This window comes from Bubalus kerabau, chromosome 1 (assembly GCF_029407905.1).
Source record: "Bubalus kerabau isolate K-KA32 ecotype Philippines breed swamp buffalo chromosome 1, PCC_UOA_SB_1v2, whole genome shotgun sequence".
In the NCBI taxonomy this organism is placed as follows: Eukaryota; Metazoa; Chordata; class Mammalia; order Artiodactyla; family Bovidae; genus Bubalus; species Bubalus kerabau.
The window spans coordinates 180488976-180511475 of NC_073624.1; the positions used below are offsets into that span (position 1 = coordinate 180488976).

General features: G+C 51.6%; 1 protein-coding gene across 2 annotated transcripts; it reads left to right on the forward strand.

The window, feature by feature from the left end:
* The first annotated feature begins 4 nt into the window (after nucleotides 1–4).
* Nucleotides 5–21722, forward strand: BRME1 (break repair meiotic recombinase recruitment factor 1). 2 transcript variants are annotated; one of them, XM_055543145.1, is made up of 10 exons: nucleotides 5–134; nucleotides 391–457; nucleotides 986–1037; nucleotides 6394–6574; nucleotides 10350–10431; nucleotides 10647–10751; nucleotides 12150–13418; nucleotides 17945–18033; nucleotides 20612–20704; nucleotides 21051–21722. In XM_055543145.1, the coding sequence occupies exons 3-10, from the start codon at nucleotides 1007–1009 to the stop codon at nucleotides 21202–21204; spliced, it is 2004 nt and encodes a 667-aa protein (XP_055399120.1). In that variant the 5' UTR covers nucleotides 5–134; nucleotides 391–457; nucleotides 986–1006; the 3' UTR covers nucleotides 21205–21722. The 2 variants fall into 2 exon arrangements, with proteins under 2 accessions (XP_055399120.1, XP_055399118.1); XM_055543143.1 differs by having other exon boundaries at nucleotides 21–134; nucleotides 394–457.
* The last annotated feature ends 778 nt before the right edge of the window (nucleotides 21723–22500 follow it).

Genomic DNA, 22500 nt, shown 5'->3' on the forward strand with positions numbered 1-22500 from the left:
TGCCGGCGATGGGCGGTGCCGGCAGGTTGCGCGGGAAAGAGGCGGAGCGTGCGCAAGTGGAGAAGGGAGGTTCCGCCATAGCGCGTGCGCGGCAGGACTTCGTAGTGCGCGGGAAAGAGGCGGAGCGATTGCAGGTGTGAGGGGTGGTGGCGGCCTCTGGTTTCACGGTGTGGCCGGTTCACCTGCGAGCTCTGGTCTTTCCTGGTTTAGGCAGTTCTCACTTTCGGCGCCCCGGGTAGGGTTAGGATGGGCCTGGTCACCAGAAGCCAGGTCCGCAGCACTCGGGCCTCAGACCTTGAGGTGCCCGGCCTCCGTGAGGGACAACTTTGCCTTTAATTGTTAAAAAAAAAAAAAAAAAAACCTTACAGAAATAACCGAATTATCCCCCAGCAGGTCCAGGTAGACCTTCCCAGTTCCTGGTAACGACAGAGGGACCTCAACAGCTTCTCTGGCCCAGGTCAGTTTGGGCTTGTCGGGCTCCTAGGCTGGAAGGAATGGACCTGTGGTGGCGACTCCGGCCTCCCCCAAGGCCCCAGGCATCCTCCAAAGGGCCTCCCCATCCCCTGAAAGGCCCCAGGTGTCCCCTCTAAAGCCCTCAGATGACCTTGCAGGCCCCATGTGTCACCTCGAAAATCCTGGGGTGTCCCTGGAAGGGTCCCAAGTACCCCAGCCTGGAGGAATGGAGCTTCACATAGGCTGCCCCATCTTAGAGACTAGAGGGGCCATACCCCGGCCCAGGTGCTCTCAGATTCTGGGCAGAAAATAGGCAGTTCCCTCTCTGCAGCGTGGAGAAGTTTAAATTCTCACGCCGAGATAGCCCAAGGTAGCTATGATTCCCATCCTCTGCCCTACCGGGGCTCTGTTGACCCCTGGGGCAGCCAGATAGGTCTAGGTGGGGGAAGGGTGGCCTCAGCCAAGGCCACTGGGTCCTGTAACCCAGAGATAGGAACTGCTTGTAATGATGAGATTTGCTCCTTGTTTTCAGATTTCTCTAGGGAGAGATAAAATGAGTAAGAGGAAGAAGCTTCGGACCTCAGGTATTTGGATGATCAAATGGACACGTCTTTATTGCTGCTTCTGCTTTTAGGAGGAATGTGGGCTTATTGCAGAAATGCTAAGGTGACCACACCAAGCTCCTTAAAATAATAACAACAATGATTTAATACACATGTGACTTAGTGCAAGTGTAAGTTATGGAGAAGTGCTTATAGTAAAAAGTGAAAGCTTGTGGAGCTTCCTCCAGCCTGTAGTGGGATTCCACAGCCTAGGGGAGGCCTGCAGGCTTCAGGGAGGGGTACAGGTTCTACACAGGTCCACTCTCAGAGATGACCTGTGAATAGAGCTTGATGTGCTGGTATGTGGCTTGAGCAAAAACCCTAGATTCATCTCCCTGTGTGGTGGCAGATAACTTACTTTTTGTCTCACTTTCCTCCTGTAAGTAGGGGATAATAAAGAGCACATACCATTTCCTTTATTTTCTTTTTAAAATATTTTAAAATTTATCTTTAATTGGAGGATAATTGCTTTACAATATTGTGTTAGTTTCTGCCACATATCAACATGAGTCAGCCATAAGTATAAGTATGTCCCCTTCCTCTAGAACCTCCTTCCCACCTCCCTACCTTGTCCTTTAGAACAGTAATTCTCAACCTGTTGTGGGGAGCAGTTTGATTCCAGAGGACATTTGGCAATATCTAGAGACTTTTTAAGTATTGATTCATTTATTTGGGTGTGCCAAGTCCTAATTGTGGCATGTGGAATCTTTCAGTTGTGGCCCGTGGGATCTAGTTCTCTGACCAGAGATTGAACCCCCTGCATTGGGAGCAGGAGTCTTAACCACTGGACCACCAAGGAAGTCCCTAGAGACACTGTGGGGTTTTACAACTGGTGTGTTTGTTTGGGTGGGTGGGAGGTACTGGCATTTCATGGGTCGAGAGCAGAGATGCTGCTCAAAATCATAGCATGCAGAGGACAGCCCCCCCAGCCCAGAATGACCTGGCCCCAAATGCCAGTAGTACCCCAAATGTCAATAGTGCCAACGCTGAGAACTTTGCCCTAGAGCTCACATGTGGATTAGTATTTGTAAAGCACTGAAAGTAGATGCATGGCGGGACACAAATATATGCTGCTGTTACGATTGTCCTTTCATATTATTTTTTTCATTTTGAAACAATTTTGAGCTTACAGAAAAGTTGTAAAAATATTTCAGAGTTCAGTCTACCCTTTCCTCACCTTCCGCTAATGTTAAAGCCGCCCATAACCATAGGATGATGGTCAACCACGTTGTTGTTTAGTTACTCAGTTGTGTCCAACTCTTTTGCGACCCCATGGACTGTAGCCACCTCCCCCCCAGGCTCTTCTGTCCATGGGATTTCTCAGGCAAGAATGCTGGAGTGGGTTGCCATTTCCTTTTCCAGGGTATCTTCCTGACCCAGGGATCAAACCCGTGTCTTGTGCATTGGCACTCGGATTCTTTACCACTGAGCCACTAGGGAAGCCTGGATCAACCACATCGTGTAGCATAAAAAACAGGAAATAAATCTCAGTACCCTACTTCTTCCAGACTTTTTCTTTATATACACAAATACAGTGTTTTTATTGGGTGAATATAATCATCAACATACTGATCTGCAACCTCTGATTTTCAGCTTCATGGGTTTTGAAGATCATCTTTACCTCTCAGTACACATAGAGATGGAGAAGGAAATGGCAACCCACTCCAGTGTTCTTGCCTGGAGAATCCCAGGGATGGGGGAGCCTGGTGGGCTGCCATCTCTGGGGTCTCACAGAGTCGGACACGACTGAAGCGACTTAGCAGCAGCAGTAGCAACAGAAAGTAAGGGAGTTCCAGAAAAACACATAGAGAATTGCCTCGTTCAGAAGGAAAACATCCAGTATTATGTGGTATAGCTCCATTCCGCTGTCATTGGCTAAGGAATTTAAATTTCTTAAAAATTTAAGAATGATCCCTTCACCTAGTGGCTAATGAACTTCAAGAGTAGGATGTAGGGCAGGAAAGAAATGAACAGATCAAAGATGTTTGGTATAAGGGCTTCCCTGGTGGCTCAGTGGTAAAGAATCCACCTGTCAGTGCAAGAGACAGGGGTTCGAGCCCTGGTCTGGGAAGATCCCACATGCCATGGAGCAAGTAAGCCCCTGCAGCAGAACTACTGAGCCTGCACTCTAGAGCCTCGGAGCCAAAACTACTGAAGCCTGTGTGCCCTAGAGCTTGTGCTTCACAAAAAGGGAAGCCACTGCAGTGAGAAGCTTTATACCACAGCTAGAAAAAAGCTTGAGCTGGGACAAAGACCCAGCACAGCCAAAAATAAATAAATAGAATTATTAAAAAAAAAAAAAAAAAAAGATGTTTGTGCAGAGATGAGTAACAAGCTGCTTGGAGGCACAGGAATTTCTGTTACCTTGGAGGAGGAAGCTGGGGCCAGCCAGGCCCACCCACAGCAGGTCATTCGGGGCCTCTCTTGGCAGTGGACTCCTCAGCTCAGTGGACCCTGGGCTGGCCCAGGAAAGTTCTTTCTGTGTGTCCTGGATGGGTGGGGAAAAAGAAAAACGATTCTGGCAGGTGGTGAAAGAACCCTTTCCTTCCTGATGTCTTTGGCCTTTAGTGTTGAACACAAGGTTCTGCTTTCGTTTTTCTTAAATTAATCCTGTGGGGATGGATCACAGGAAGAAAATGGGAGCCTCTTCACTCCTGTTGGTATTTTTGCTTTTTATTTGGTACTAATAAATGTCCATTGGATGAGCAAAGCAAGCTAGTGTTTGGACTTCTTAAGAAACTAAACAAATGAAGCCGCTATATTTTTGCATTTCCTGGCAGACCACAAAGTGGAAATGTGTTTGTACAAGAAGCATTCATTGGAGCTTTGCTCTGGGTGCAGTGCCAGGGTGGATCCATAAGGTGGGCGGGGGTGGGAAGCATGGTGAAGATGAGATCGAGATGAGATTTAGATCCTGCAGTTGATACCTTCAAAGTCTAGTCAAGGGGAAAGGAAAAATGCTTCTCACCAAGGGAGCTAATCAAATACACAGCAGTGGGGTAGAGTTCTAAATGGGTCCGTGTGAACTGTAACTGACAGAACTAGGAGAAATTCCAGGAAAGTCACTGTGGTCTAGTGGAACCCAAAAAGCCAAATGGACGCTGAGGCGGACCCTAGCATTAAGTGTTGGAGGAAGGGAGCTCATTCAATGGATTTGTTGTTTTAGTTATGTCTGACTCTGCAACCTCATGGACTGTAGCCCTCCAGGCTCTTCTGTCCATGAGATTTCCCAGGCAAGAAATACTTGAGTGGGTTGCCATTTCCTTCTCTAGAGGATCTTCCTGACCCAGGGATCAAACCAGCGTGTCCTGCATTGGCAGGCGGATTCTTTACCAATGAGCTACCTGGGAAACTCTCAGTGGGTTTACTTCAAGATATATAAGGAGGATAAGGGGACAACAGAGGACGAGATGGTTGGATGGCATGACTGACTCAATGGACATGGGTTTGAGCAAGCTCCAGGAGATGGTGAAGGACAAGGAAACCTGGCATGCTCCAGGCCATGGGGGTCACAAAGAGTCGGACACAACTGAACAACAATATAAGGAGCTGAGTTTGGAAAGGTCTTTGTGACAACCTCCAGAAAAATCAGACCTGAGTTTGGTTTATCTTTTTGTTTTCACTGCCTGGTCAGAGGAGATGCAGTATATAGTAGGTGTTCAGTAAGTGTTCAGGTACACTTAAGTGTGAAGGCTCTGGAGCTAGACTGCCTGAATCCTATTTCAGAGTCTTTGGTCTCTCCAGGCCTCAGCTTGCTCATCCGTAACATGGGCATAACATGAAGACTCTACCTCGAAGTTTTATCATAACATACCTGAGTCCTCAGGACAGTGTCTGGCATGGACCCGAACTAGAGTCAACCCTTATTATTTGTTCATTGAATAAATGGTTCATTTGGGGCCAGATTTTTGGAGCATTCTGTGAAGTCAGCCACTATTGGCAATTTCTATATAAGGGAATTCCCTTCATTAAACAAATAGAAGTTAATAAGCACCTTTAGGCTCTGAATTGCCTTCAGTGATGGGAAAGGTATTTTTAGGAATGTAGCAGGGACCAAGAGGCAACCGAGCTGAGAAGTCAGCTCCTTACCGCTCGATGACTCTGGGTCCCAGTTTTCCCGGGTTGGATATTCTGCAAGTGTCATGGAAAACCAGAGTGGTATGTAAAATTTAATGTCATCTGCATTTTCTGGGAGGTGATCTGGATTTTCTCATGCATTGACTCAGTCATCTTCCAAGTATTTATTGAGCGGTTCTCAACCCAGGAATGAAACCAGGGTCTCCTGTATTGCAGGTGGATTCTTTACCAACTGATCTGTCAGGGAAGCCCCATTATTGAGCACCAATAGTTTATTAGATGCTCATCTAGCCACTAATAAATGAGGCCCCTCTTTGCATGGACATGTTGTAGTGGAGGAGACAGTAAATGACCCAGTACATCGGATGCTTGCAGAAAAGATGTAAAGTGAATATGACAGAGCATGGGTCCTAGAGGAGTTGCTCTATAGAAAGGGCAAGAATGGCTCCTCCGGGGATGTCTCTGGTGGTCCAGTAGTTAAGACTCTTGTGTTTCCACAGGGAGCACAGGTTTGATCCCTGGTTGGGGAACTAAGATCCCGCATACCCTCTCACCAAAAAAAAAAAAAAAATGGCCCCTCTGTAGGGACAATTTGAGCTGAGATCCAAGGGAACCAGCACACACCTCTCACCACTTCCCCAGAGAAACAGTCAGCTGGACAGGTTGTCTTGTGATTCTGAGCCAGGCCAGGTCACCTCAGGATTCAGCATCTGTCATGACTAGACCACAAGTTAAAAGCCTTTGAATCCCATGGCCCCATAAGTTCATGGGTCCCACCTGGATGACAGTCCATCCCATCTCTCACTCTCCAAGCAAGCATCAGAGCAGGAATTTCCTGCCCTTTGCACAAGCCTGCTCATGTTGCATCAGCGACCCAGATGTGTTTGGTTGTTGGTCATGGCAGTGTGTGCTCCCACTGTCCCCCACCCCTTCAATTCTTTTTTTTCTTTTCATTTGTTTATTTTTGGCTGTGCTGGGGCTTCACTGCTGAGTGAGGGCTTTGTCTAGTTGCAGCGAGCAGCGTCTGCTCTTCATTGCGGTGCACAGGCTTGTCATTGTGGTGGCTTCTCTTGTTGGGTTCCGCTAGACGACACTGACTTTCCTGTAATTCATCCTAATTCTGTCAGTAGTGGCCACGTGACATGTAGGATCTTCCCAAAGCAGGGATTGAACCTGTGTCCCCCTCATTAGCATGCAGATTCTTAACCACTGGTCCACCGTGAAGGGAAGCCTCCTTAATCTTCTTTTGTCTCCAAACCAGGAAGGGAAGGACTCCATCTTCCGAAACTTCCAAAGAACCCAAGGATAGAAGACTCTGATGGGGCCACCAGCCAGAGTTCCCTGTTAGACTCTTTGCGTCACCCTGAAGAATCAGAAGGTGGATCAGGACTCACTCCTTCTGCAGAGCAGAGTGGGGAGGAACCAGGACAGGCAGCCTCCAGGTAGGTGGCTCAGAACATCCAGCAAGCCTCTCCGCTGATGGTGGGCACAGCACAGTGACCTAGTGGATGGGATGCAAAGGACGGGGGACCAGCCAACATGACCCAGCCAGTGCTGTGCCTCCCCAACAGGGGTCAGGGCCCTTGGATTGAGGTTCTTGAAGTTTTGCTCTAGAGACTCCTCTCTAGTGAGAAAAGTATATATATATATATAAATTAAGTTTTATTTATTTCTTGTTTACTTATTTTATTTTTGGCTGAATTGAGTCTTTGTTGCTGCGTATGGGCTTTCTCCAGTTGCAGACAGTGGAAGCTACACTTCGTTGCAGTACATAGGCTTTTCATTGCAGTGCCTTTTGTTGTGGAGCACAGGCTCTAGGCATGTGGGCATAAGTAGTTGTAGCACACAGGCTCAGTAGTCGTGGTGCATAAGCTTAGTTGCCCCATGGCATGTGAAATCTTCCTGGACCAAAGGTTGAACCTGTGTCCCCTGCATTGGCAGGCAAATTCTTATCCAGTGTGCCACCAGGGAAGTCCTCCCACATTCCTTCTTAATGGGACTGAAGGAGTTGTAGGTCTGTGAAATAATAACCTATAGGAGAGGATTAAGCATCTTTATGTTCCAGGAACTGTGCTAATAATAAATACTTTACACACATCCACTTATTTAATCCTCATGGCACTGTGACACAGGTTTTTAACCCCATTTGACTGATGAAGACTCTGAGGGTTCAAGCAATCAAATGACTTACCCAGGGCCACTAAGCTCATACAGGGTGGGCTGCGGTTCTGGCTTCGTCTGGTTCCTGTGCTCTTCACTACTATGGCTTCCCAGTTCCCATATATTTTCAAGAAATATGTAATTAAACATGGTGGGAAGAAAGGAAATCTCTGGCGAACCATTTAGTCTCCATGGGGGTAAGCCATATGTAACTGCAGCAAAGTAGAAAGGGTTATTAGGAGTTGGGATAAGGAAAGTTCCTGCTTTCCAAAGTCTTCAGAGAAAGCACTGTGGATTGGTATAGCACAGTTTCTGCATGAAAAAGTAAGGCATGCGGTCAGGCTGACAGGACCATTTTCTGGGGTGCGTGTCTGATCTCAGGTCTTGGCAGTCTTAGGGCTAAAGCTGCATGTGTGATAGGAAGAGAGGGGCCACATGTCTCAGCTAAGCCACTCTCCTAGACACACACGATGGTGTCACCATGTCCCTCACCCCAGAGAGGCCATCAGGTCTGATGGGGTCATGACCACTGCCCACCCTGCTGTCTGAGTCCATAAGAATAATCAGAACCCGCAGAAGTGGGTTCCAATCCCTTTGTTTCTGTTTTTTTTAATGTTTTATTAAGAAATACCGCCTGTGCCGAAATGTAGCAGAAAAAAAGCAACATGAATCAATCAGCCTAGCACATTTACGTTGAGAAATGAAACCTTGCCAGTACCCCAGAAGCCGCCCAAACAACCCATCCCAATTAAAAAATTTTGAGCAGACGGTTGCTCTCAGTATCTAGACTTATTCTGTCTCCATAACCTCCCTTGGCATGATCCAAGCCCATTAGCGTAGCTTCGTGCTTTATCCTGCTCCACTTCTAAAGTTGAAATCATGAAGTTTCAGTTCCAGATTCTGATTTTTTTTTTTTTACAATATATATATCCACATTTGTTTGTATATAACCATAAGTCTCACCAGTTTTTAAAAAAGACTTTATTTTTTTAGAGCAGTTTTAGGTTTACAATAAAATTGAGAGGAAGATACAGTGATTTCTGATATACCCTCTGCCCTCCCACATCCCTCGAGACTGCCATCACTCACCAGAATGGTACATTTTTTTTTTACCAAGGATGAAGCTACAGTAATGTGGCTTGTGCAATGTAGACAGGGAAGCCTGGTGTGTTGCAGTCCACGGGGTCGCAAAGAGTCGGACACGACTGAATGACTGAACTGAACCTACACTGACACATGTTAATCACCCACAGTCCATTGTTTACTTCAGTTTTTTTTTTAATTGTTTAATTTTGGTTGTGCTGGGTCTTTGTTGCTGCACAGGCTTTTTGCTAGTTGTGGCAAGTAGAGGCTCCTCTGTAGTTGTGGTGCATGGGCTTCTCATTGCAGTGGCTTCTCGTTGCAGAACGTGTTCTTTAAGGCATGCGGGCTTCTGTAGTTGCAGCTCCCCGGCTCTAGAGCACAGGCTCAGAAGCTGCGGCAGTCACACTTAGTTGCCATGCAGCATGTGGGATCTTCCTTGACCAGGGACTGATCCCAAGTCTCCTGCATTGGCAGGTGGATTCTTATCCACTGGACCAGCAGAGAAGCCCCAAAGTTTATGTTCTGTGTGTTGTACACTCTGTGGGTTTGACTAGAGGAATAATAACATGTATCAGTGCAACATCATGCAGAGTTCTTTAACAGCCATAAAACTAGTCTACTCATCTTCCCTTCACCACACCCTGGGTAACCACTGATCTTTTTACTGTCTTCATAGTTTGCCCTTTCCAGAATATCATATAATTGGGATCATACAATACATAGCCTTTTCAGATTGGCTTCTTTCACATGGTAACATGCATTTAAGGTATCTCCACATGTCTTCATGGCTTGAGAGCTTGTTTATTTTTTTAAATTTTATTTTATAAAGCAGATAGCATAATTTTGTTTATTTATTTTTAAAAAGTTTGGACTTGTCTGGTGATCCAGTGGTTAAGACTCCACCCTTCCAGTGCAGGGAATACCAGTTCGATCCTTAGTTTAGGAAGTTCTGCATTCCTTGGGGTGTGGTCAAAAATTAATTCAAATTTTTTTATTGGAGTCTAATTGATTTACAGTGTTGTGTTAGTTTCAGGTGTACAGCAAAGTGAATCAGTTGTACACACGTGCACTCTTTTTTAGGTTCTTTTCCCATATAGGCCATTACAGAGCACTGAGTAGAGGAGAGCTTGTTTCTTCTTAGCACTGCATGCTGTCCCACTTCATGTACCAGAGTTTATTTATTTTGAAAATTATTTTATTTATTTATCTATCTTTGGCCATGCTGGATTGGGTCTTTGTTACTGTGCGTAGGCTTTCTCTGGTTGTGGAGAGCAGGGCCTCCTCTCTAGTTGTGGTGTGGGCTTCTCATCGCTGTGGCTTCTCATGTTGCAGATCACAGGCTCTGGGACCCATGGGCTTCAGTACTTGCAACACATGGGCTCAGTAATCACGGCTTTAAATCAGGGGCTCAGTAGCTATGGCACATGGGCTTCTTGTCCCCTTCGGTATGTGGGATCTTCCCAGACCAGAATTTGAACCAGTGTCCCCTGCATTGGCAGGCAGATTCTTTACCACTGGACCATCAGGAAAGGCCTACCACAGTTTAGTTATCCAGTCACCCGCTGAGGGCCTCTCAATTGCTTCCACATTTTGGCAATTATGAATACACCCGTGTTTTTAGACACTGCGTTTTTTTTTGTATCTGCAACTTTTTAGCATTTGTAGAATTGGGGGCTGGGATATCAGTCCAAATGAGAATCCCTGTTCTTATTCCAGGAGCCAGTTACTGGGATTATAAGAGTAAAGTGCTGCCAGAGAAGGCAGCTTGGCTTCTAGGCATGGGACTCTGAACGGCTTCTTGGCAGTCACACGTCCCTTCTCCACCCCGCCCTTTCTCAGCAGGTGCTCCAGGGCCGCCCTCTTTGGAGACTCTGAGCACTCCTCTGCCTTTGGATTCCATTGTTTGTCTTACTACACAAGTTAACGGCATAGGAGGACTTGAGAACCTCCCCTGTTTTGTCTTTCTCCTTCCAGCTCTCCTGATAATGAAGCAGACGCTCCCTCCAGGCTCCTTGGGCAGCCAGAAAGGGAGCCAGTTCCCCTTCCTCCTTCCCAGGTGAGCCTGCTCTGTAGCCTCACATAGGCACAGAAGATGCTGGGGAGCTTGTCTGTGTCCAGCAGCAGCAGCTGCTGGTGGGAGTGTGCGCTGGGGCTGGAAGGCACAGACTGCAAGACAGAAACCGGTTTGGGGGTTTTCGCGCTTGATTTCCAAGACCTCATTCCTCCTTTATCTTTACTGCTGTTTTGTTCTTGTTGTTATCTGCTTCACAGAACTCAGTGGGGAAGTTCGTCCCCCAGTTTGCAAAACCCAGGAAGACAGTGACGAGACAAGCAGAGAGGAGGGAAGAGGGCCTCGGGATGGGGGTGTTCAGCTCGGTAAGGTCCTACCATCAGCCAGGCTGAGCTCTGTAGGTGTACCACCTCTTGGCCCCACCTCAGCAGCCAAGTTCAACCTTGGTTTCCTTTGACAATGACTAGGCTTCCCAGGTGGCTCCGTGGTAAAGAACCTGCCTGCCAGTGCAGGAGATGCAGGAGACACGTGTTTGATTCCTGGGTCAGGAAGATCTCCTGGAGAAGGAAATGGCAACCCACTCCAGTATTCTTGCCTGGGAAATCCTACGGATGGAGGAGCCCGGTGGGCTACAGTCCATGGGGTCGCAAAGAATCAGACACGATTGAGCATGCACACAGCCCTGCACTTCTCCACAGCCCCGCCACCACCATATTTAGCACTAAAGGCATCTGTGGACAGCAGGGGCTGTGTCAGCAGCCTGCAGGCCTGTGAGAGGCGCTCGGGGCAGCGTGCCTGCACTGAAACTGTGGAGGCCAGAGCTCTGTGCCCCAAATTGGGTGAAAGTAGCGAAACTCAGAAAGGCAGCCTGAGCATAGCACAGGGAGCTCACCTCAGTGTTCTGTGATGACCTAGAGGGCTGGGGTGGGGGATGAGGTAGGAGGGAGGGGATTTTATATATATATATATATATATATATATATATATATATATATATAAAATTACAGCTGATTCACATTGTTGTATGGCAGAAACCAACACAATATTATAAAGTAATTATCCTCCAATTAAAAATGAATTAAGAAAGGCAGCCTGAATTTCTGTCCCTAAACCCCTTTGCCTCTCAGAAGCTTTTGCATGAGCCAAGGGGGCTCTTACAGCATGCTGTCTTGTCCTTACCCCTGTGAGCTCCAGGGGTCACGATCGCTGTCTCTGGAACACATTCCCCTAAAAAGTGATTGGTAGGCATTCCCAGCAGCTGTGTTTGTAATTTCCCCAGACCAGAAACACCCCACGTATCTTTCAGCGGGTGAATGGTTGAACAAATCGTGGTTCATTCACACCACAGAACACAATTTCCAAAAAAAGGAGCAAACTAGTGTGATACACATAACCACTTGGATGGATCTCCAGGGCATTAAGTAGACTCAGAGGAAGGTGTAAAAACCATATGGCCACAAGTGTCTGTTGATGGATGAATGAATTAAACAGAACATGGGTAACATCCATAAACAGAACAGATATTTGTGTATCCATGTTCACTGCAGTATTATTCACTTTGAACTCAGGTCTCCTGCATTGGCAGGCAGATTCTTTACCGCTGAGCCACCAGGGAAACCCACCCAGGATCCACACAGATCCCTGTTTGGAGGCACTGTCAGCCTCGTGGCATCTGAGGCTTCATACGGGGCAGTGATGACTAGAAAAGTCTTCAGAGCAGTTGATTATTGAAGGCCCAAGGCTGAGTCTTTCTCTCTCCACAGGGAACACTGCCAGAACCCAGTGCACAGCAGACCAGGAGCCAGCCTCAGAAAGAGTCCCCAGGACTTGCCCTCCAGGAGGCCAGGGACCCAAGACACCAGACCCAGGCAGATGGCACCTGCACCGAGCCCAGTGGCCTGAGCCCCATGACCCCTGGGCCCAGTGATGCGGATCCTCAGCCCTCCGTCTCCACCAACGCCTCCCCAGAGTCGGGGACGGTGCCCTCAGCCTCAGAGAGAGCTGGCCAGGACTACCTGTCAGAGCCTGGGACCAATGTGCCCAAGGGTGGAAGCACGGAGGAGGGTTGGGCTCCAGGCAATCAGGGCCAGAAAGGGCCCCTGCCAGGCAGTGACTCTGGAGAGATGGGGCCAGAGCGAGGGGCCCCCCAGCAGGGAGGTGCCCAAGGGCTAGCAGGTGCTGACCAACTTGAGGGGCTCCGGGAGGAAGGAGGTAGCCTCCTGGGCCCAGAGCCTCCATCTGCAGCCCTGGGCCCTCCTCTCCCCCTGCAAACCCTTGGCAGGGAAGCAGAATGGAGCTGGAGCGGCCCTCGGTGCCCACCACTTGGGGCCATTGTTATTGCAGATGTGAACACAGACCCTGCTGAGCCAGAACACAGGGCTCTGAGGGTGGCCGGGCCAGACAGGGAGGTCAGCACCAGGGTGCCCGCCTCTCCCAGTGGGAAGGCTCCCGACGCAGGCTGCAGCGGGGCACTGCTCAGCTGCACGCCTCTCACTGCGGTGACCAGTGGAGGCAGAGGGGAGGCACAGTGGGAAGACGAGCCCCCTGGTGACATCCTGGGGTGCTTTGCAGCCTCCCTGCCTCTGCCTCATGAGACCCAAGAACCCACACTAGGAGCTGGGGATCCCAGCCCTTCAGCCTTAGAAACGGGCCCAGATGTTGGTCAGACCCAGGTGCCAGGCCCGGATCAGGAAGGGTTGGGAGGTGTGTGCTCGCAGCCTGGGCTGTCACAACCTGCAGCTGAGCTACGGAGCCCGAGCCGCAAACAAGACCTCCAGGGGCTCGGTTTGTCCCTCAGAGCCTCTGCCACACTGATGTACCAAGAAGCAGTGGGCGGCCCTCCCCAGGATGCTGGGGCAGGCCAGAGCAGCCCAGACACCCCCACAGGCCCTGTAGGCCAGCCCTGGCGCCCCGCTGACTCTTCCAAGCAGGCCATCTGGGAGGGGTCACCAGCCATGGAACTCGACTTCCTGCCAGACAGTGAAATACAGGATGCCCTGGAAGCCCCTGGCTTTGAAGCCCCACCTGAGCAGGTAAGAACTTCCCCCATTTACAGCCACATGCCCCAGGGCACCGGACGGCCACGAGCCCTCCCAAAGCGTCCAATAGTTGGGGGAAAAGGGGCACGTGGTGACCTGTTTATACAGCAGATGAGTCCTGGGGTCTGAGTCACGGCTTCAGTGGGTGTGGAGCCAGTGACGTCCTGGGAAGGTTAGACCTGCCTTTCTCTTAGGGGCCTGTCCGTCTGGGAGCTGAGGAGCCCCGAGGCGTGATACACACACGTTTTGTTGGCCCAGGCAGCGCCCCCGGTGTACCTGCGTCCTGCACACCTCAGTGCCCGGCTCTGCATGGAGGTTCCTTGGGTGTCTAGAGGGCGCCAGACCACAAGGGGCTACCTGAAGAAGCGAGGGACCTCAGAACTGGACCCATGGGAGGGGACCTCACCCCCCTGCTGGGAAGAACCTCTGTCCATCTTTAGGGTCGCCTGATACCATTCTTTTTCAAACATACACATGGACTTTCATTTGTCTGCTGGAGTTTTTGTTTGTTTTTCACTTACTGTGCTTTGCAGTTGGTTTTTTGTTTTTTCTTTTTTTTTTTTTAATTTTATTTTATTTTTAAACTTTACATAATTGTATTAGTTTTGCCAAATATCAAAATGAATCCGCCACAGGTATACATGTGTTCCCCATCCTGAACCCTCCTCCCTCCTCCCTCCCCATTCCATCCCTCTGGGTCGTCCCAGTGCACCAGCCCCAAGCATCCAGTATCGTGCATCGAACCTGGACTGGCAACTCGTTTCATACATGATATTATACATGTTTCAATGCCATTCTCCCAAATCTTCCCACCCTCTCCCTCTCCCACAGAGTCCATAAGACTGTTCTATACATCAGTGTCTCTTTTGCTGTCTCGTACACAGGGTTATTGTTACCATCTTTCTAAATTCCATATATATGTGTTAGTATACTGTATTGGTGTTTTTCTTTCTGGCTTACTTCACTCTGTATAATAGGCTCCAGTTTCATCCACCTCATTAGAACTGATTCAAATGTATTCTTTTTAATGGCTGAGTAATACTCCGTTGTGTATATGTACCACTGCTTTCTTATCCATTCATCTGCTGATGGACATCTAGGTTGCTTCCATGTCCTGGCTATTATAAACAGTGCTGCGATGAACATTGGGGTACCCGTGTCTCTTTCCCTTCTGGTTTCCTCAGTGTGTATGCCCAGCAGTGGGATGAACCTGTTTTTTCTTTTACAAATTGAAGATTTGGGGCAACTCTGCTGTCAGATGATGGTTAGCATCTTTTTATTTATTTATATATTTTGCTGCGCTGGGTCTTCGCTGCTTTTGCGCGGCCTTTCTCTCGTTCTCAGCGAGTGGGGGCTACTCTTTCGCTGGTGCAGTGTGAGGGCTTCTCACTGCAGTAACTTCTCTTGTTGCGGAGCATGGGCTCTAGGGCTTGAGGGCTTCAGTAGTTGTGGAGCAGGTCCTCAGCTGCCCCGGGGCATGTGGGGTTTTCCTGGACCAGGGATCGAAACCATGTCCCCTGCATTGGCAGGCAGATTCTTATCCACCAGGGAGGTCCTGTCTGCTGGCATTTGCAAGGGCTTTCCTTCGGGGATCTGCCCACCTGAGCCTCAGTGTTTTGTGGCCTCACGCTCAGAGGTGGGCGGTTCTCTTTCCACACACAGGGTATGGCTGAGAGGCTGAGGAAGGTGGGGCACCTGCCTGCCATGAGGCAGCCGGGAGGGAATCATGCCCAGGTGGCCTGATTCTACGGCTGTTCCTCAACCGTTCTGACCTGGAACCAATACAGAGCCCATGTCACTTCACAAACGTGTCCTCCATCTCTTTGGCCATCCTTGTTTTAAAACTTTATTTTTTGGGTGTTTGAAAAAAATTTTTTTCAACTTTTATTAATTTATTCTTTATTTTGGTTGCTCTGGGTCTTTGTTGTGACATGTGGGCTCTCTAGTTGGGGTGCTCAGGCTTAGTTGCAGCATGTGGGATCTTAGTTCCCCTACCAGGAATCGAACCTGGGCCCCCTGCATTGGAAGCATGGAGTCTTATCCGCCAGACCACCAGGGAAGTCCCCTGTTTGAAAATGTTTTTGAGGTTTGAGAGCCTGCTCTGTGGCATGAGTGAACAGATCTGGATGGTCTCTGCCCCCATGAGGTTTTCAGTAGCGCCATTCCATCTGCCTCTCCCAGAGTGAGCATTTTGTACCCTGTCATTTCTGCCCTTAAAGAGTCTCTTCCTAAGATGCAGCCCCCAAACAAGCAAAGGACATCATCTGGTGCCCAGCTGGAGGAAGCCAGCTGTTCCAGCCGTGGAGGGAAACCATGTCTGGGTCGAGGAAATGTGGGTCTCAGGCGCTGCCTTCCCAAGGGATGGCCAGGGGTTGTTTGTGACACAGGCCTCCCTGCCCTGGCTCCAATTCTTTGTACTGTGCATCGCATGTTGCTGTGATCACCAGACAATCAAGATTACAGAAAGCGAGTCACAGTGTGGCTAGATCGTAGCCTTTAAACACAGATGCCCCGGAGAGGTAGGCACTCAGGTTCTGGACAGAGCTGAAACGTTGTAATTAAAGCCCCAGCCCTTGAAAAATGCACACCCCTCTCTTGGAAAGAAGAGCTGGGTCATCCCCAGTCTCTGCCCTCTTGGGCCGTGGCTGAGGGAGAGGGCTGGGGAAGCAGCTGGAACCTTGGGCGCGTCTAGCAGGCCAAGGAGAGCCCTGCTGGACGTGCCGCCAGCGAGCACACTCAAATCACCACCGAGCCGGGAGCGCCAGGAACCCAGCAGCGCCCAGGGTGGACGGGCCCGCTGCAGGAGGCACTGCCCTGGCAGGGCCGCGGATGCCCAGGCACGCTCTGTTTTGACGCTGGGCCTTCCTGAACAAGTCGGGGCGACCCGAGCACAGGTTCCCGTGGGGAGGTTCCAGAAGGCAGGAACCCTCCCTGGCAGGAAGGCCCTGTGGGAACAGAGTGCCGGTGGGTGGCGTCTCGGCCTGCGACCTCAGCGTGCTCAGCTGTGAGCTCCACTGCTGGGGGGGGGCCCTGGGGACTCGCAGCAGTGACAGGCTGGCTGCACACCCAGCTGCCCTCTTATCGTGGCTCTCTGGGGACATGATGCTCACCCCAGGGCCGGTGGAGCCCCCTCTACTCATAAGGAGGGCCGCATTTAAAACCCTGGCTCCCACGTCCCTCTCATGGCCCCCGTGGGTGGCCTCCGAAGGGGGAAGCTGCGCTACTGTCCCTTCAGGACAAGCACTGCCTTTGTCAGGACAAACTCCTACACAGCCCTGGTAGGAGCCGTGGTCCCTGTTGGGAAGGAGAGCATTCCTTATGACCAAACTTAAGTGAATCTGTGGCATCGAGTTTTTGTTTTTTTTTTTTTAAATTTGGCTGTGCTGGGTCTTAGTTGCGCCATGCAGAATCTAGTTTCCTGATCAGGGATCAGACCCGGGACCCCCTGCATTGGGAGCGAAGAGTCTTAACCTCTGGACCACCAGGGAAGTCCCTGAATTGTATTTTAAGTCACAGAGTTGCCTCCGTGAGAGTCGGCTGTGTGCATGGGAGAAACTACTGCCTAGAACAGTCGTGCCAACCTTGGCACTGCTGGTGTTGGGGGCCTGGCCGCCGTCCTGTACATGGAAGGGGGTTGAACAGCATCCCTGGCCTCCAGCCCCCACCCTCTGAACACAAGGAGCACCCTCTTGCAAAGGCGTGACAACCCAAAATGTTTGCAGACACTATGATGTGTCTTGGGGCTGAAGTCATCCCTGAGTGAAAGCTGCTGGGCTGCAGACAGTTCTTCACGTCCATTCCTTTGTATCCCGGGACCCTTGGCAGGTTGAGCTCAAACCCTTCACGGCATCCCCCACCCAGGACTTGTGTCTCCTCAGAAGAACAGACAGCCCTGGGCCAGCCGCTCCGAAGAGGCAAAGAGCCGTCACCTGCGCCACTGAGCCACTGAGCCTGACATTTTCCATGAAAATTAAACCACCGTTGACCTTTAGAAATTTAAGCTTCTCAGGGTTATCTGGCTCTCTCTCCCCCGTTAATTATGAATGTTCCCTTCAAAATGTATTTGCAAAATCTTTTCCTTGACATGAAACTCGGGGCTTCTCTGGCCGACTCTGCCCCTCCATGCCAGCCGCCCACCTCACCACAGTCAGCACCCCCGGGGTCCTCTCTGACCCCTCCTAGATGCCGCAGGACAGGCCTGAGACCACACCAGGCCTCAGGGGTCAGGGACAGAGAATATGGGATGGAACCACCTGCCAGTGGCTCAGCTTGTCCGAAGACTGGGGCCCAGGAGAGGACCCCAGGGTCAGGCCCAGTATCGAGGAGGGAGGGTGAGAGCCGCCGGACTGGTGGCCTGCAGGTCTGGCTGTCACAGCGTCTGTCCCCCACACCACTTTTCCTCTGCAGGAGGAAAGCACGCCTCAGCCTTCCGAGTGTGGTGGAGGAGAAGCCAGACCTGCGTGGCTCCTCTCCTTCTCCCAGCCGGGTCACTCACATGTGTGCGCGCTCTCCTTTTCCAGTTGTTTCCTGCAGGAGGCGAGCTGGACCCCTGCCGGCCTGGCACCGGCCCACGTGCAGACAGAGGCCCCTGTGCTGAGGCCCAGCCGAGGTAAGCAGAGTGGGAGGCACCGTGGGACCTTGCCTTGGCCGGAGTCCTCCTCTTGTCTCTGGAAGGGGGAGCGTGGCTGCTTTCCTGGGGCTGGAGCCCCCACCTCTCCCCCACCCCAGCCTTTTGAGCTCCCACTTTGTGAACGAGAGTGATGGAGGTGACCCTGGCTCTCCCTTGAGGGGCCTCACTTTTCTCTGTCTAATAAGGTTGCTAAGCCCTGAATTTCTTACTTATGTGGCTGCGCGGGGTTGTAGTTGCAACATGCTGGATCTAGTTCCCTGAGCAGGGATCAAATCCAGGCCCCCTGCACTGGGAGCATAGAGTCTTAACCATTGGGCCACTAGGGAAGTCCCCAAATTTTTTCATTTTCGCTTTTCGGCCATGCCACTTGGCATGGGATCCTAGTCCCCACCGGGGTTCGAAGCCAGGTCCCCTGCATTGCAATGCAAAGTCTTAATCACTGGACCGCCAGGAAGGTTCCCACTCCCACTTGCAAACTTCCCATGCCCCCTGCTCCCTGGGAGTGGAGAACTCCCAGTCAGCACCCTGTACCCAAGCTGGCATCTCTCCCTAGGTCCCTTGGGATGGTGCCCCCAGCTCTGTGGTGGTTTGAATGCATGTTGTGCGTTTTATTGGAGAGACAGTCCAGAGCTTTCCTTGAATCTCCATGGAGGGAGTGGGGACCCAGTCAGAGCTCGGAGCCACTGGCCTGTGTGACCTCGTGGCCACCCCTGCTCTGGCACCCTCGGGCCTTCCAGAGTCCCCAGTCTGTCCCATCTTCTTTCCTGCTTGGTTCTGTTCCCCAAGGCAGCCACCTTCTCTCCCTCCTACAGGCACCGGGTGTGCTCCTCCAGCCCATGGAGGTGTGTGTTGGGAGGGTCCTCTCTCCCCACCCCAGAGCTTCCCTCTCCCAGTCCATCACCTCCGTTCATGTCCTTTCTCCCAGCCTTGCTGACCGCCAGCACTGGGCGACAGTCCTCTCCTGTTACCTTGTACTTAAACTGCAGAGCGGTGGCCGATTGATTATTTATGGCCAAGTTTCTGTTTCTGTCTGGCAGGTGTGGAGGAGAGATGAGGGATGCAACCCTTGCCGGAATTTGTCTCCTTTCTCTTCCTCCTGCTCCTCCTCCACAGGGAAGAGGGGGGCATCCCACCCCCTTCCCTTGCACACATCTGTGTATAGTACCTGTGGTACCACACGTTGCTTCCCGACAGACACACGCACCCGCTCCCTGCCTGGGGACCAGAGGCAGTTTAATCAACGTGGCCCCACTGTTGTTTTTTTTAACATTTATTATTGTTGTGCTGGGTCCTTGCTGCTGCTCACAGATTTTCTCCAGTTGCAGAGAGCAGGGGCTCCTCTTTGTTGCAGTGCACAGGCTTCTCACTGTGGTGGCTTCTCTGACTGCAGAGCACAGGCTCTAAAGCATGGGCTTAGTGGCTCCGCAGCATGTGGAAGCTTCCCAGACCAGGGATCAAACCCATGTCCCCTGCACTGGCAGGCGGATTCTTAGCCTCTGAACCACCAGAGAAGGCCCCTACTATTGCTTAAGCAAAAAGGAGGGAGATTCGTGTGTGAATCTCTGACGGCCTCAATGCAACCCCACGTGGATGGCTGGAAGCCCCCAGGTGGGTCCTGGGGTCTGCTTCTATGGCCCTTGGCCAAGAGAGAAAAGGCAAGAAACTGAGGCCCAGGCTGACCAGTCATCTCAGGGTGACTAAAGCAGGGGGAGCAGAACCACAGTTCCTCTAGTGACAGCCCAGGAATCTGCTAAGCTGTATGACCCTCTGCCCCCTCTCCCCACAGGCTATACCTATTAGATACGGTGGTGCCCCGCCTGTCTACCCCTTCTATAGGCACTGATGCCCTCCAATGCCAGGTCTTCCAGGACCTGCTCTGGGCACTGGGGAGAAACACAGAGCTTCTCCCTAGTTGGGTGGGAGCTTGGGGGGTGGTGGTGAGCAACAGACAAATCATTAGCTGGTCAGATGGCAGAGTGCTGGGGAGAAAAAGACAGCAGGGGAGGGGTTAAGATTTTAACCTGTGGTGGATGGGGAGGAAGAGGGGGGTCCCCCTCCTGGCTTCTCCCTCCCTCACCCCCACAGAGGAGACATTCTGGAAAGAACATTTCAGAGCCCTAAGAAGTGCTACGGGAATGGCCAGGGATTCAGTGTGGCTGGAACAGGGGAAAGAGGGACAAGAGGGAATGGGTGGGTCTGGAGGTACAGTGGATGGTGTATGGCTGCGGGGAGAGATTTGGGCTGGGTTTCCATTTCCACAGCCCCCCGCACCAAGTCACTTGAAGGGACAGGATATAAGGGCAGGAGGTGGGGGCCGAGGAGGGTGTGGCAACTGCCCCACAGGAGCCACCTGGTGGGGGAAGGGGCTGGATTCTGGGTGTATTTTCAGCGGTAGAGCTACGGGGCTGGCCATCAGGACCCTGCCTGGTGGGAGGGGGCGTCATGGCTGTCAAAGGTGTTCATCTCTGGAGAGATGGCTCAAGGCTCAGCAGAGCGCCCCCAGTGGAGGCTGGTGGGGCTCTCCAGTGAGCTCTCCTCCTGCCTCCCTTCCCGCCAGGACACAAGTGGGGATCAAGACTTGTGAGGCCGCCAGCATAGAGGACGTGACAGACACCGTGCGGGGCCTGGTCATGGAGCTCTCCAATCTGAAGTAAGGGCTGGGCTGGCACCACGGACCCACAGTCCCTGGGACGGGCAGAGGGAATGGAGCCGGGGGCGGGTGATGGAGGCCCCCGTGTACCAGTGATCTGGGGGAGCCAGGCTGGGCCCAGCCCTCCCGTGAGGGGCCTCTGGGAAGCTTCTCCTTCACAGAGTTGTCAGGCTCTGAGGAGGGGCTAGAAGGGTCACAGCCTGCCTGCAGCAGGCTGATGCGGACTGTGCACACGCCTGTGCTTATGTGGGTGTGACCTGAATACCCATGAGTGAGTGAGCTTATGTGAGCAGCCCAGTGTGCCCGAGTGTGAGGTGGGGCACAGCCCAGGCCTGTTTCCACCCAGCCGGCTGATTATGAGCACCCACCGGGACCTGGAGACCTTCAAGCGCCTCAACTACTACCGGAAAGCAAAGCCGGCTGGGAAGGCCCCCACACCCTACACCGCAAAGGGGGCGGGGACCCTCCCCCGAGGGGAGCAGTCCTGGAGGGATCTGTAGCTGGTTCCAAACTGCCTGGGGTTGTGGTGTGTGTTCCTGCAAGCTCACTGGCTCCCAGAAATGTCCTGCCCAACAGTGGGGAACAATCCCTCTGCAGACCCTGTGTGCTTGCTCCCCCCACCCTGCCATCTTGACCTTCTGACATACCGGTCCTGGGGGCCCCAGAAACCTTCCCTCAGCTGACCAGGAAGTCAGCTTCCCACGGGAAACACAAGAGGCCCTGCCTCTGTCATCGGCCTCCCCTGGGAGCTGCATGGGGCGGGAACCTGCTCCTCCCTGTGGCAGGCCTTCTGGGGCCCCAGGAAGCCAGCTGCTTCTGAGCCAGGGGCCCGGGGCCACCCAGATGTTTATCTGAGTTTGCAAATTTCAGCTCCTTAGCTGAGGTTACTGAAGGTTCAGAATTTGTTTCTTTCCTGAAGGAGAAAAGGGCTCGCTTTGTTGGTCATACCCTTGTTTTTCACCGGATTTCCATTTCTTCTGGGAAGCCCATTAATAAATGATGCCTTAGCCAGACCTCAGACCGTGTGACCGACCTGTTTGCAGTTGGAGGCGTTTTCAGTTCCTTGATGGCCTGCCCACAAACCTCCCTAACCACCTCTTTCTCCTTCTGTTTCTCATGCTCTTTGTGAAGACAAGTTGGTGTACTGCCAGGGGCCCCCACTCCCAGATGGAGTCTAGGGGTCCCCATGCGTTAGCAAGTGTCAGACTCTCCTGGAGCAGGTGGATATGTGCAGAGATGTGCATGTGCACAAATTCCAGCACACAAGTATCTGTGGACCAATCAGCCCACTGAGACATCTTGACTGTCCAAGCTGGAGTTCAGTGCTGAGTTGGCTTTGCCTCTCCTCTGTGGGACAAGCTGCCGAGAAGCCCTGGTCTAGGAGGTAACCCTGGGTGGGAATTATTACTGATGCAGACACAGCTAATGCCTGGAGGGTGCCAAGGGCAAGCGTGCGCACACCCTGCCCCACCAAACCTCACCACAGCCCCAGTGAGGTCACATTGTCACTAGCAGTCCCAAGTGCTGCTGTCAAACCCGTTTTGCAGAAGACATTGCTTCTGTTAAACAGGTCACCACTAGGTGGACCAGACCCAAGACTAATTTGTTACTCTGCCTGTCGCCCCTGCACCCTAACTCCTAGGACCAAGGCAGGGAGGGCCCTCCTGCCACCACCTTCTTATACCTGGGACATCCCATTCAGGTGGCTCAGAGTCTCAGAGTCCCCCAGCCTTTTTACCCTGCAGAATGTACAGCCCCTTCCTTGAACCCACCAGAATGTGCCCAGTCACCCCGTT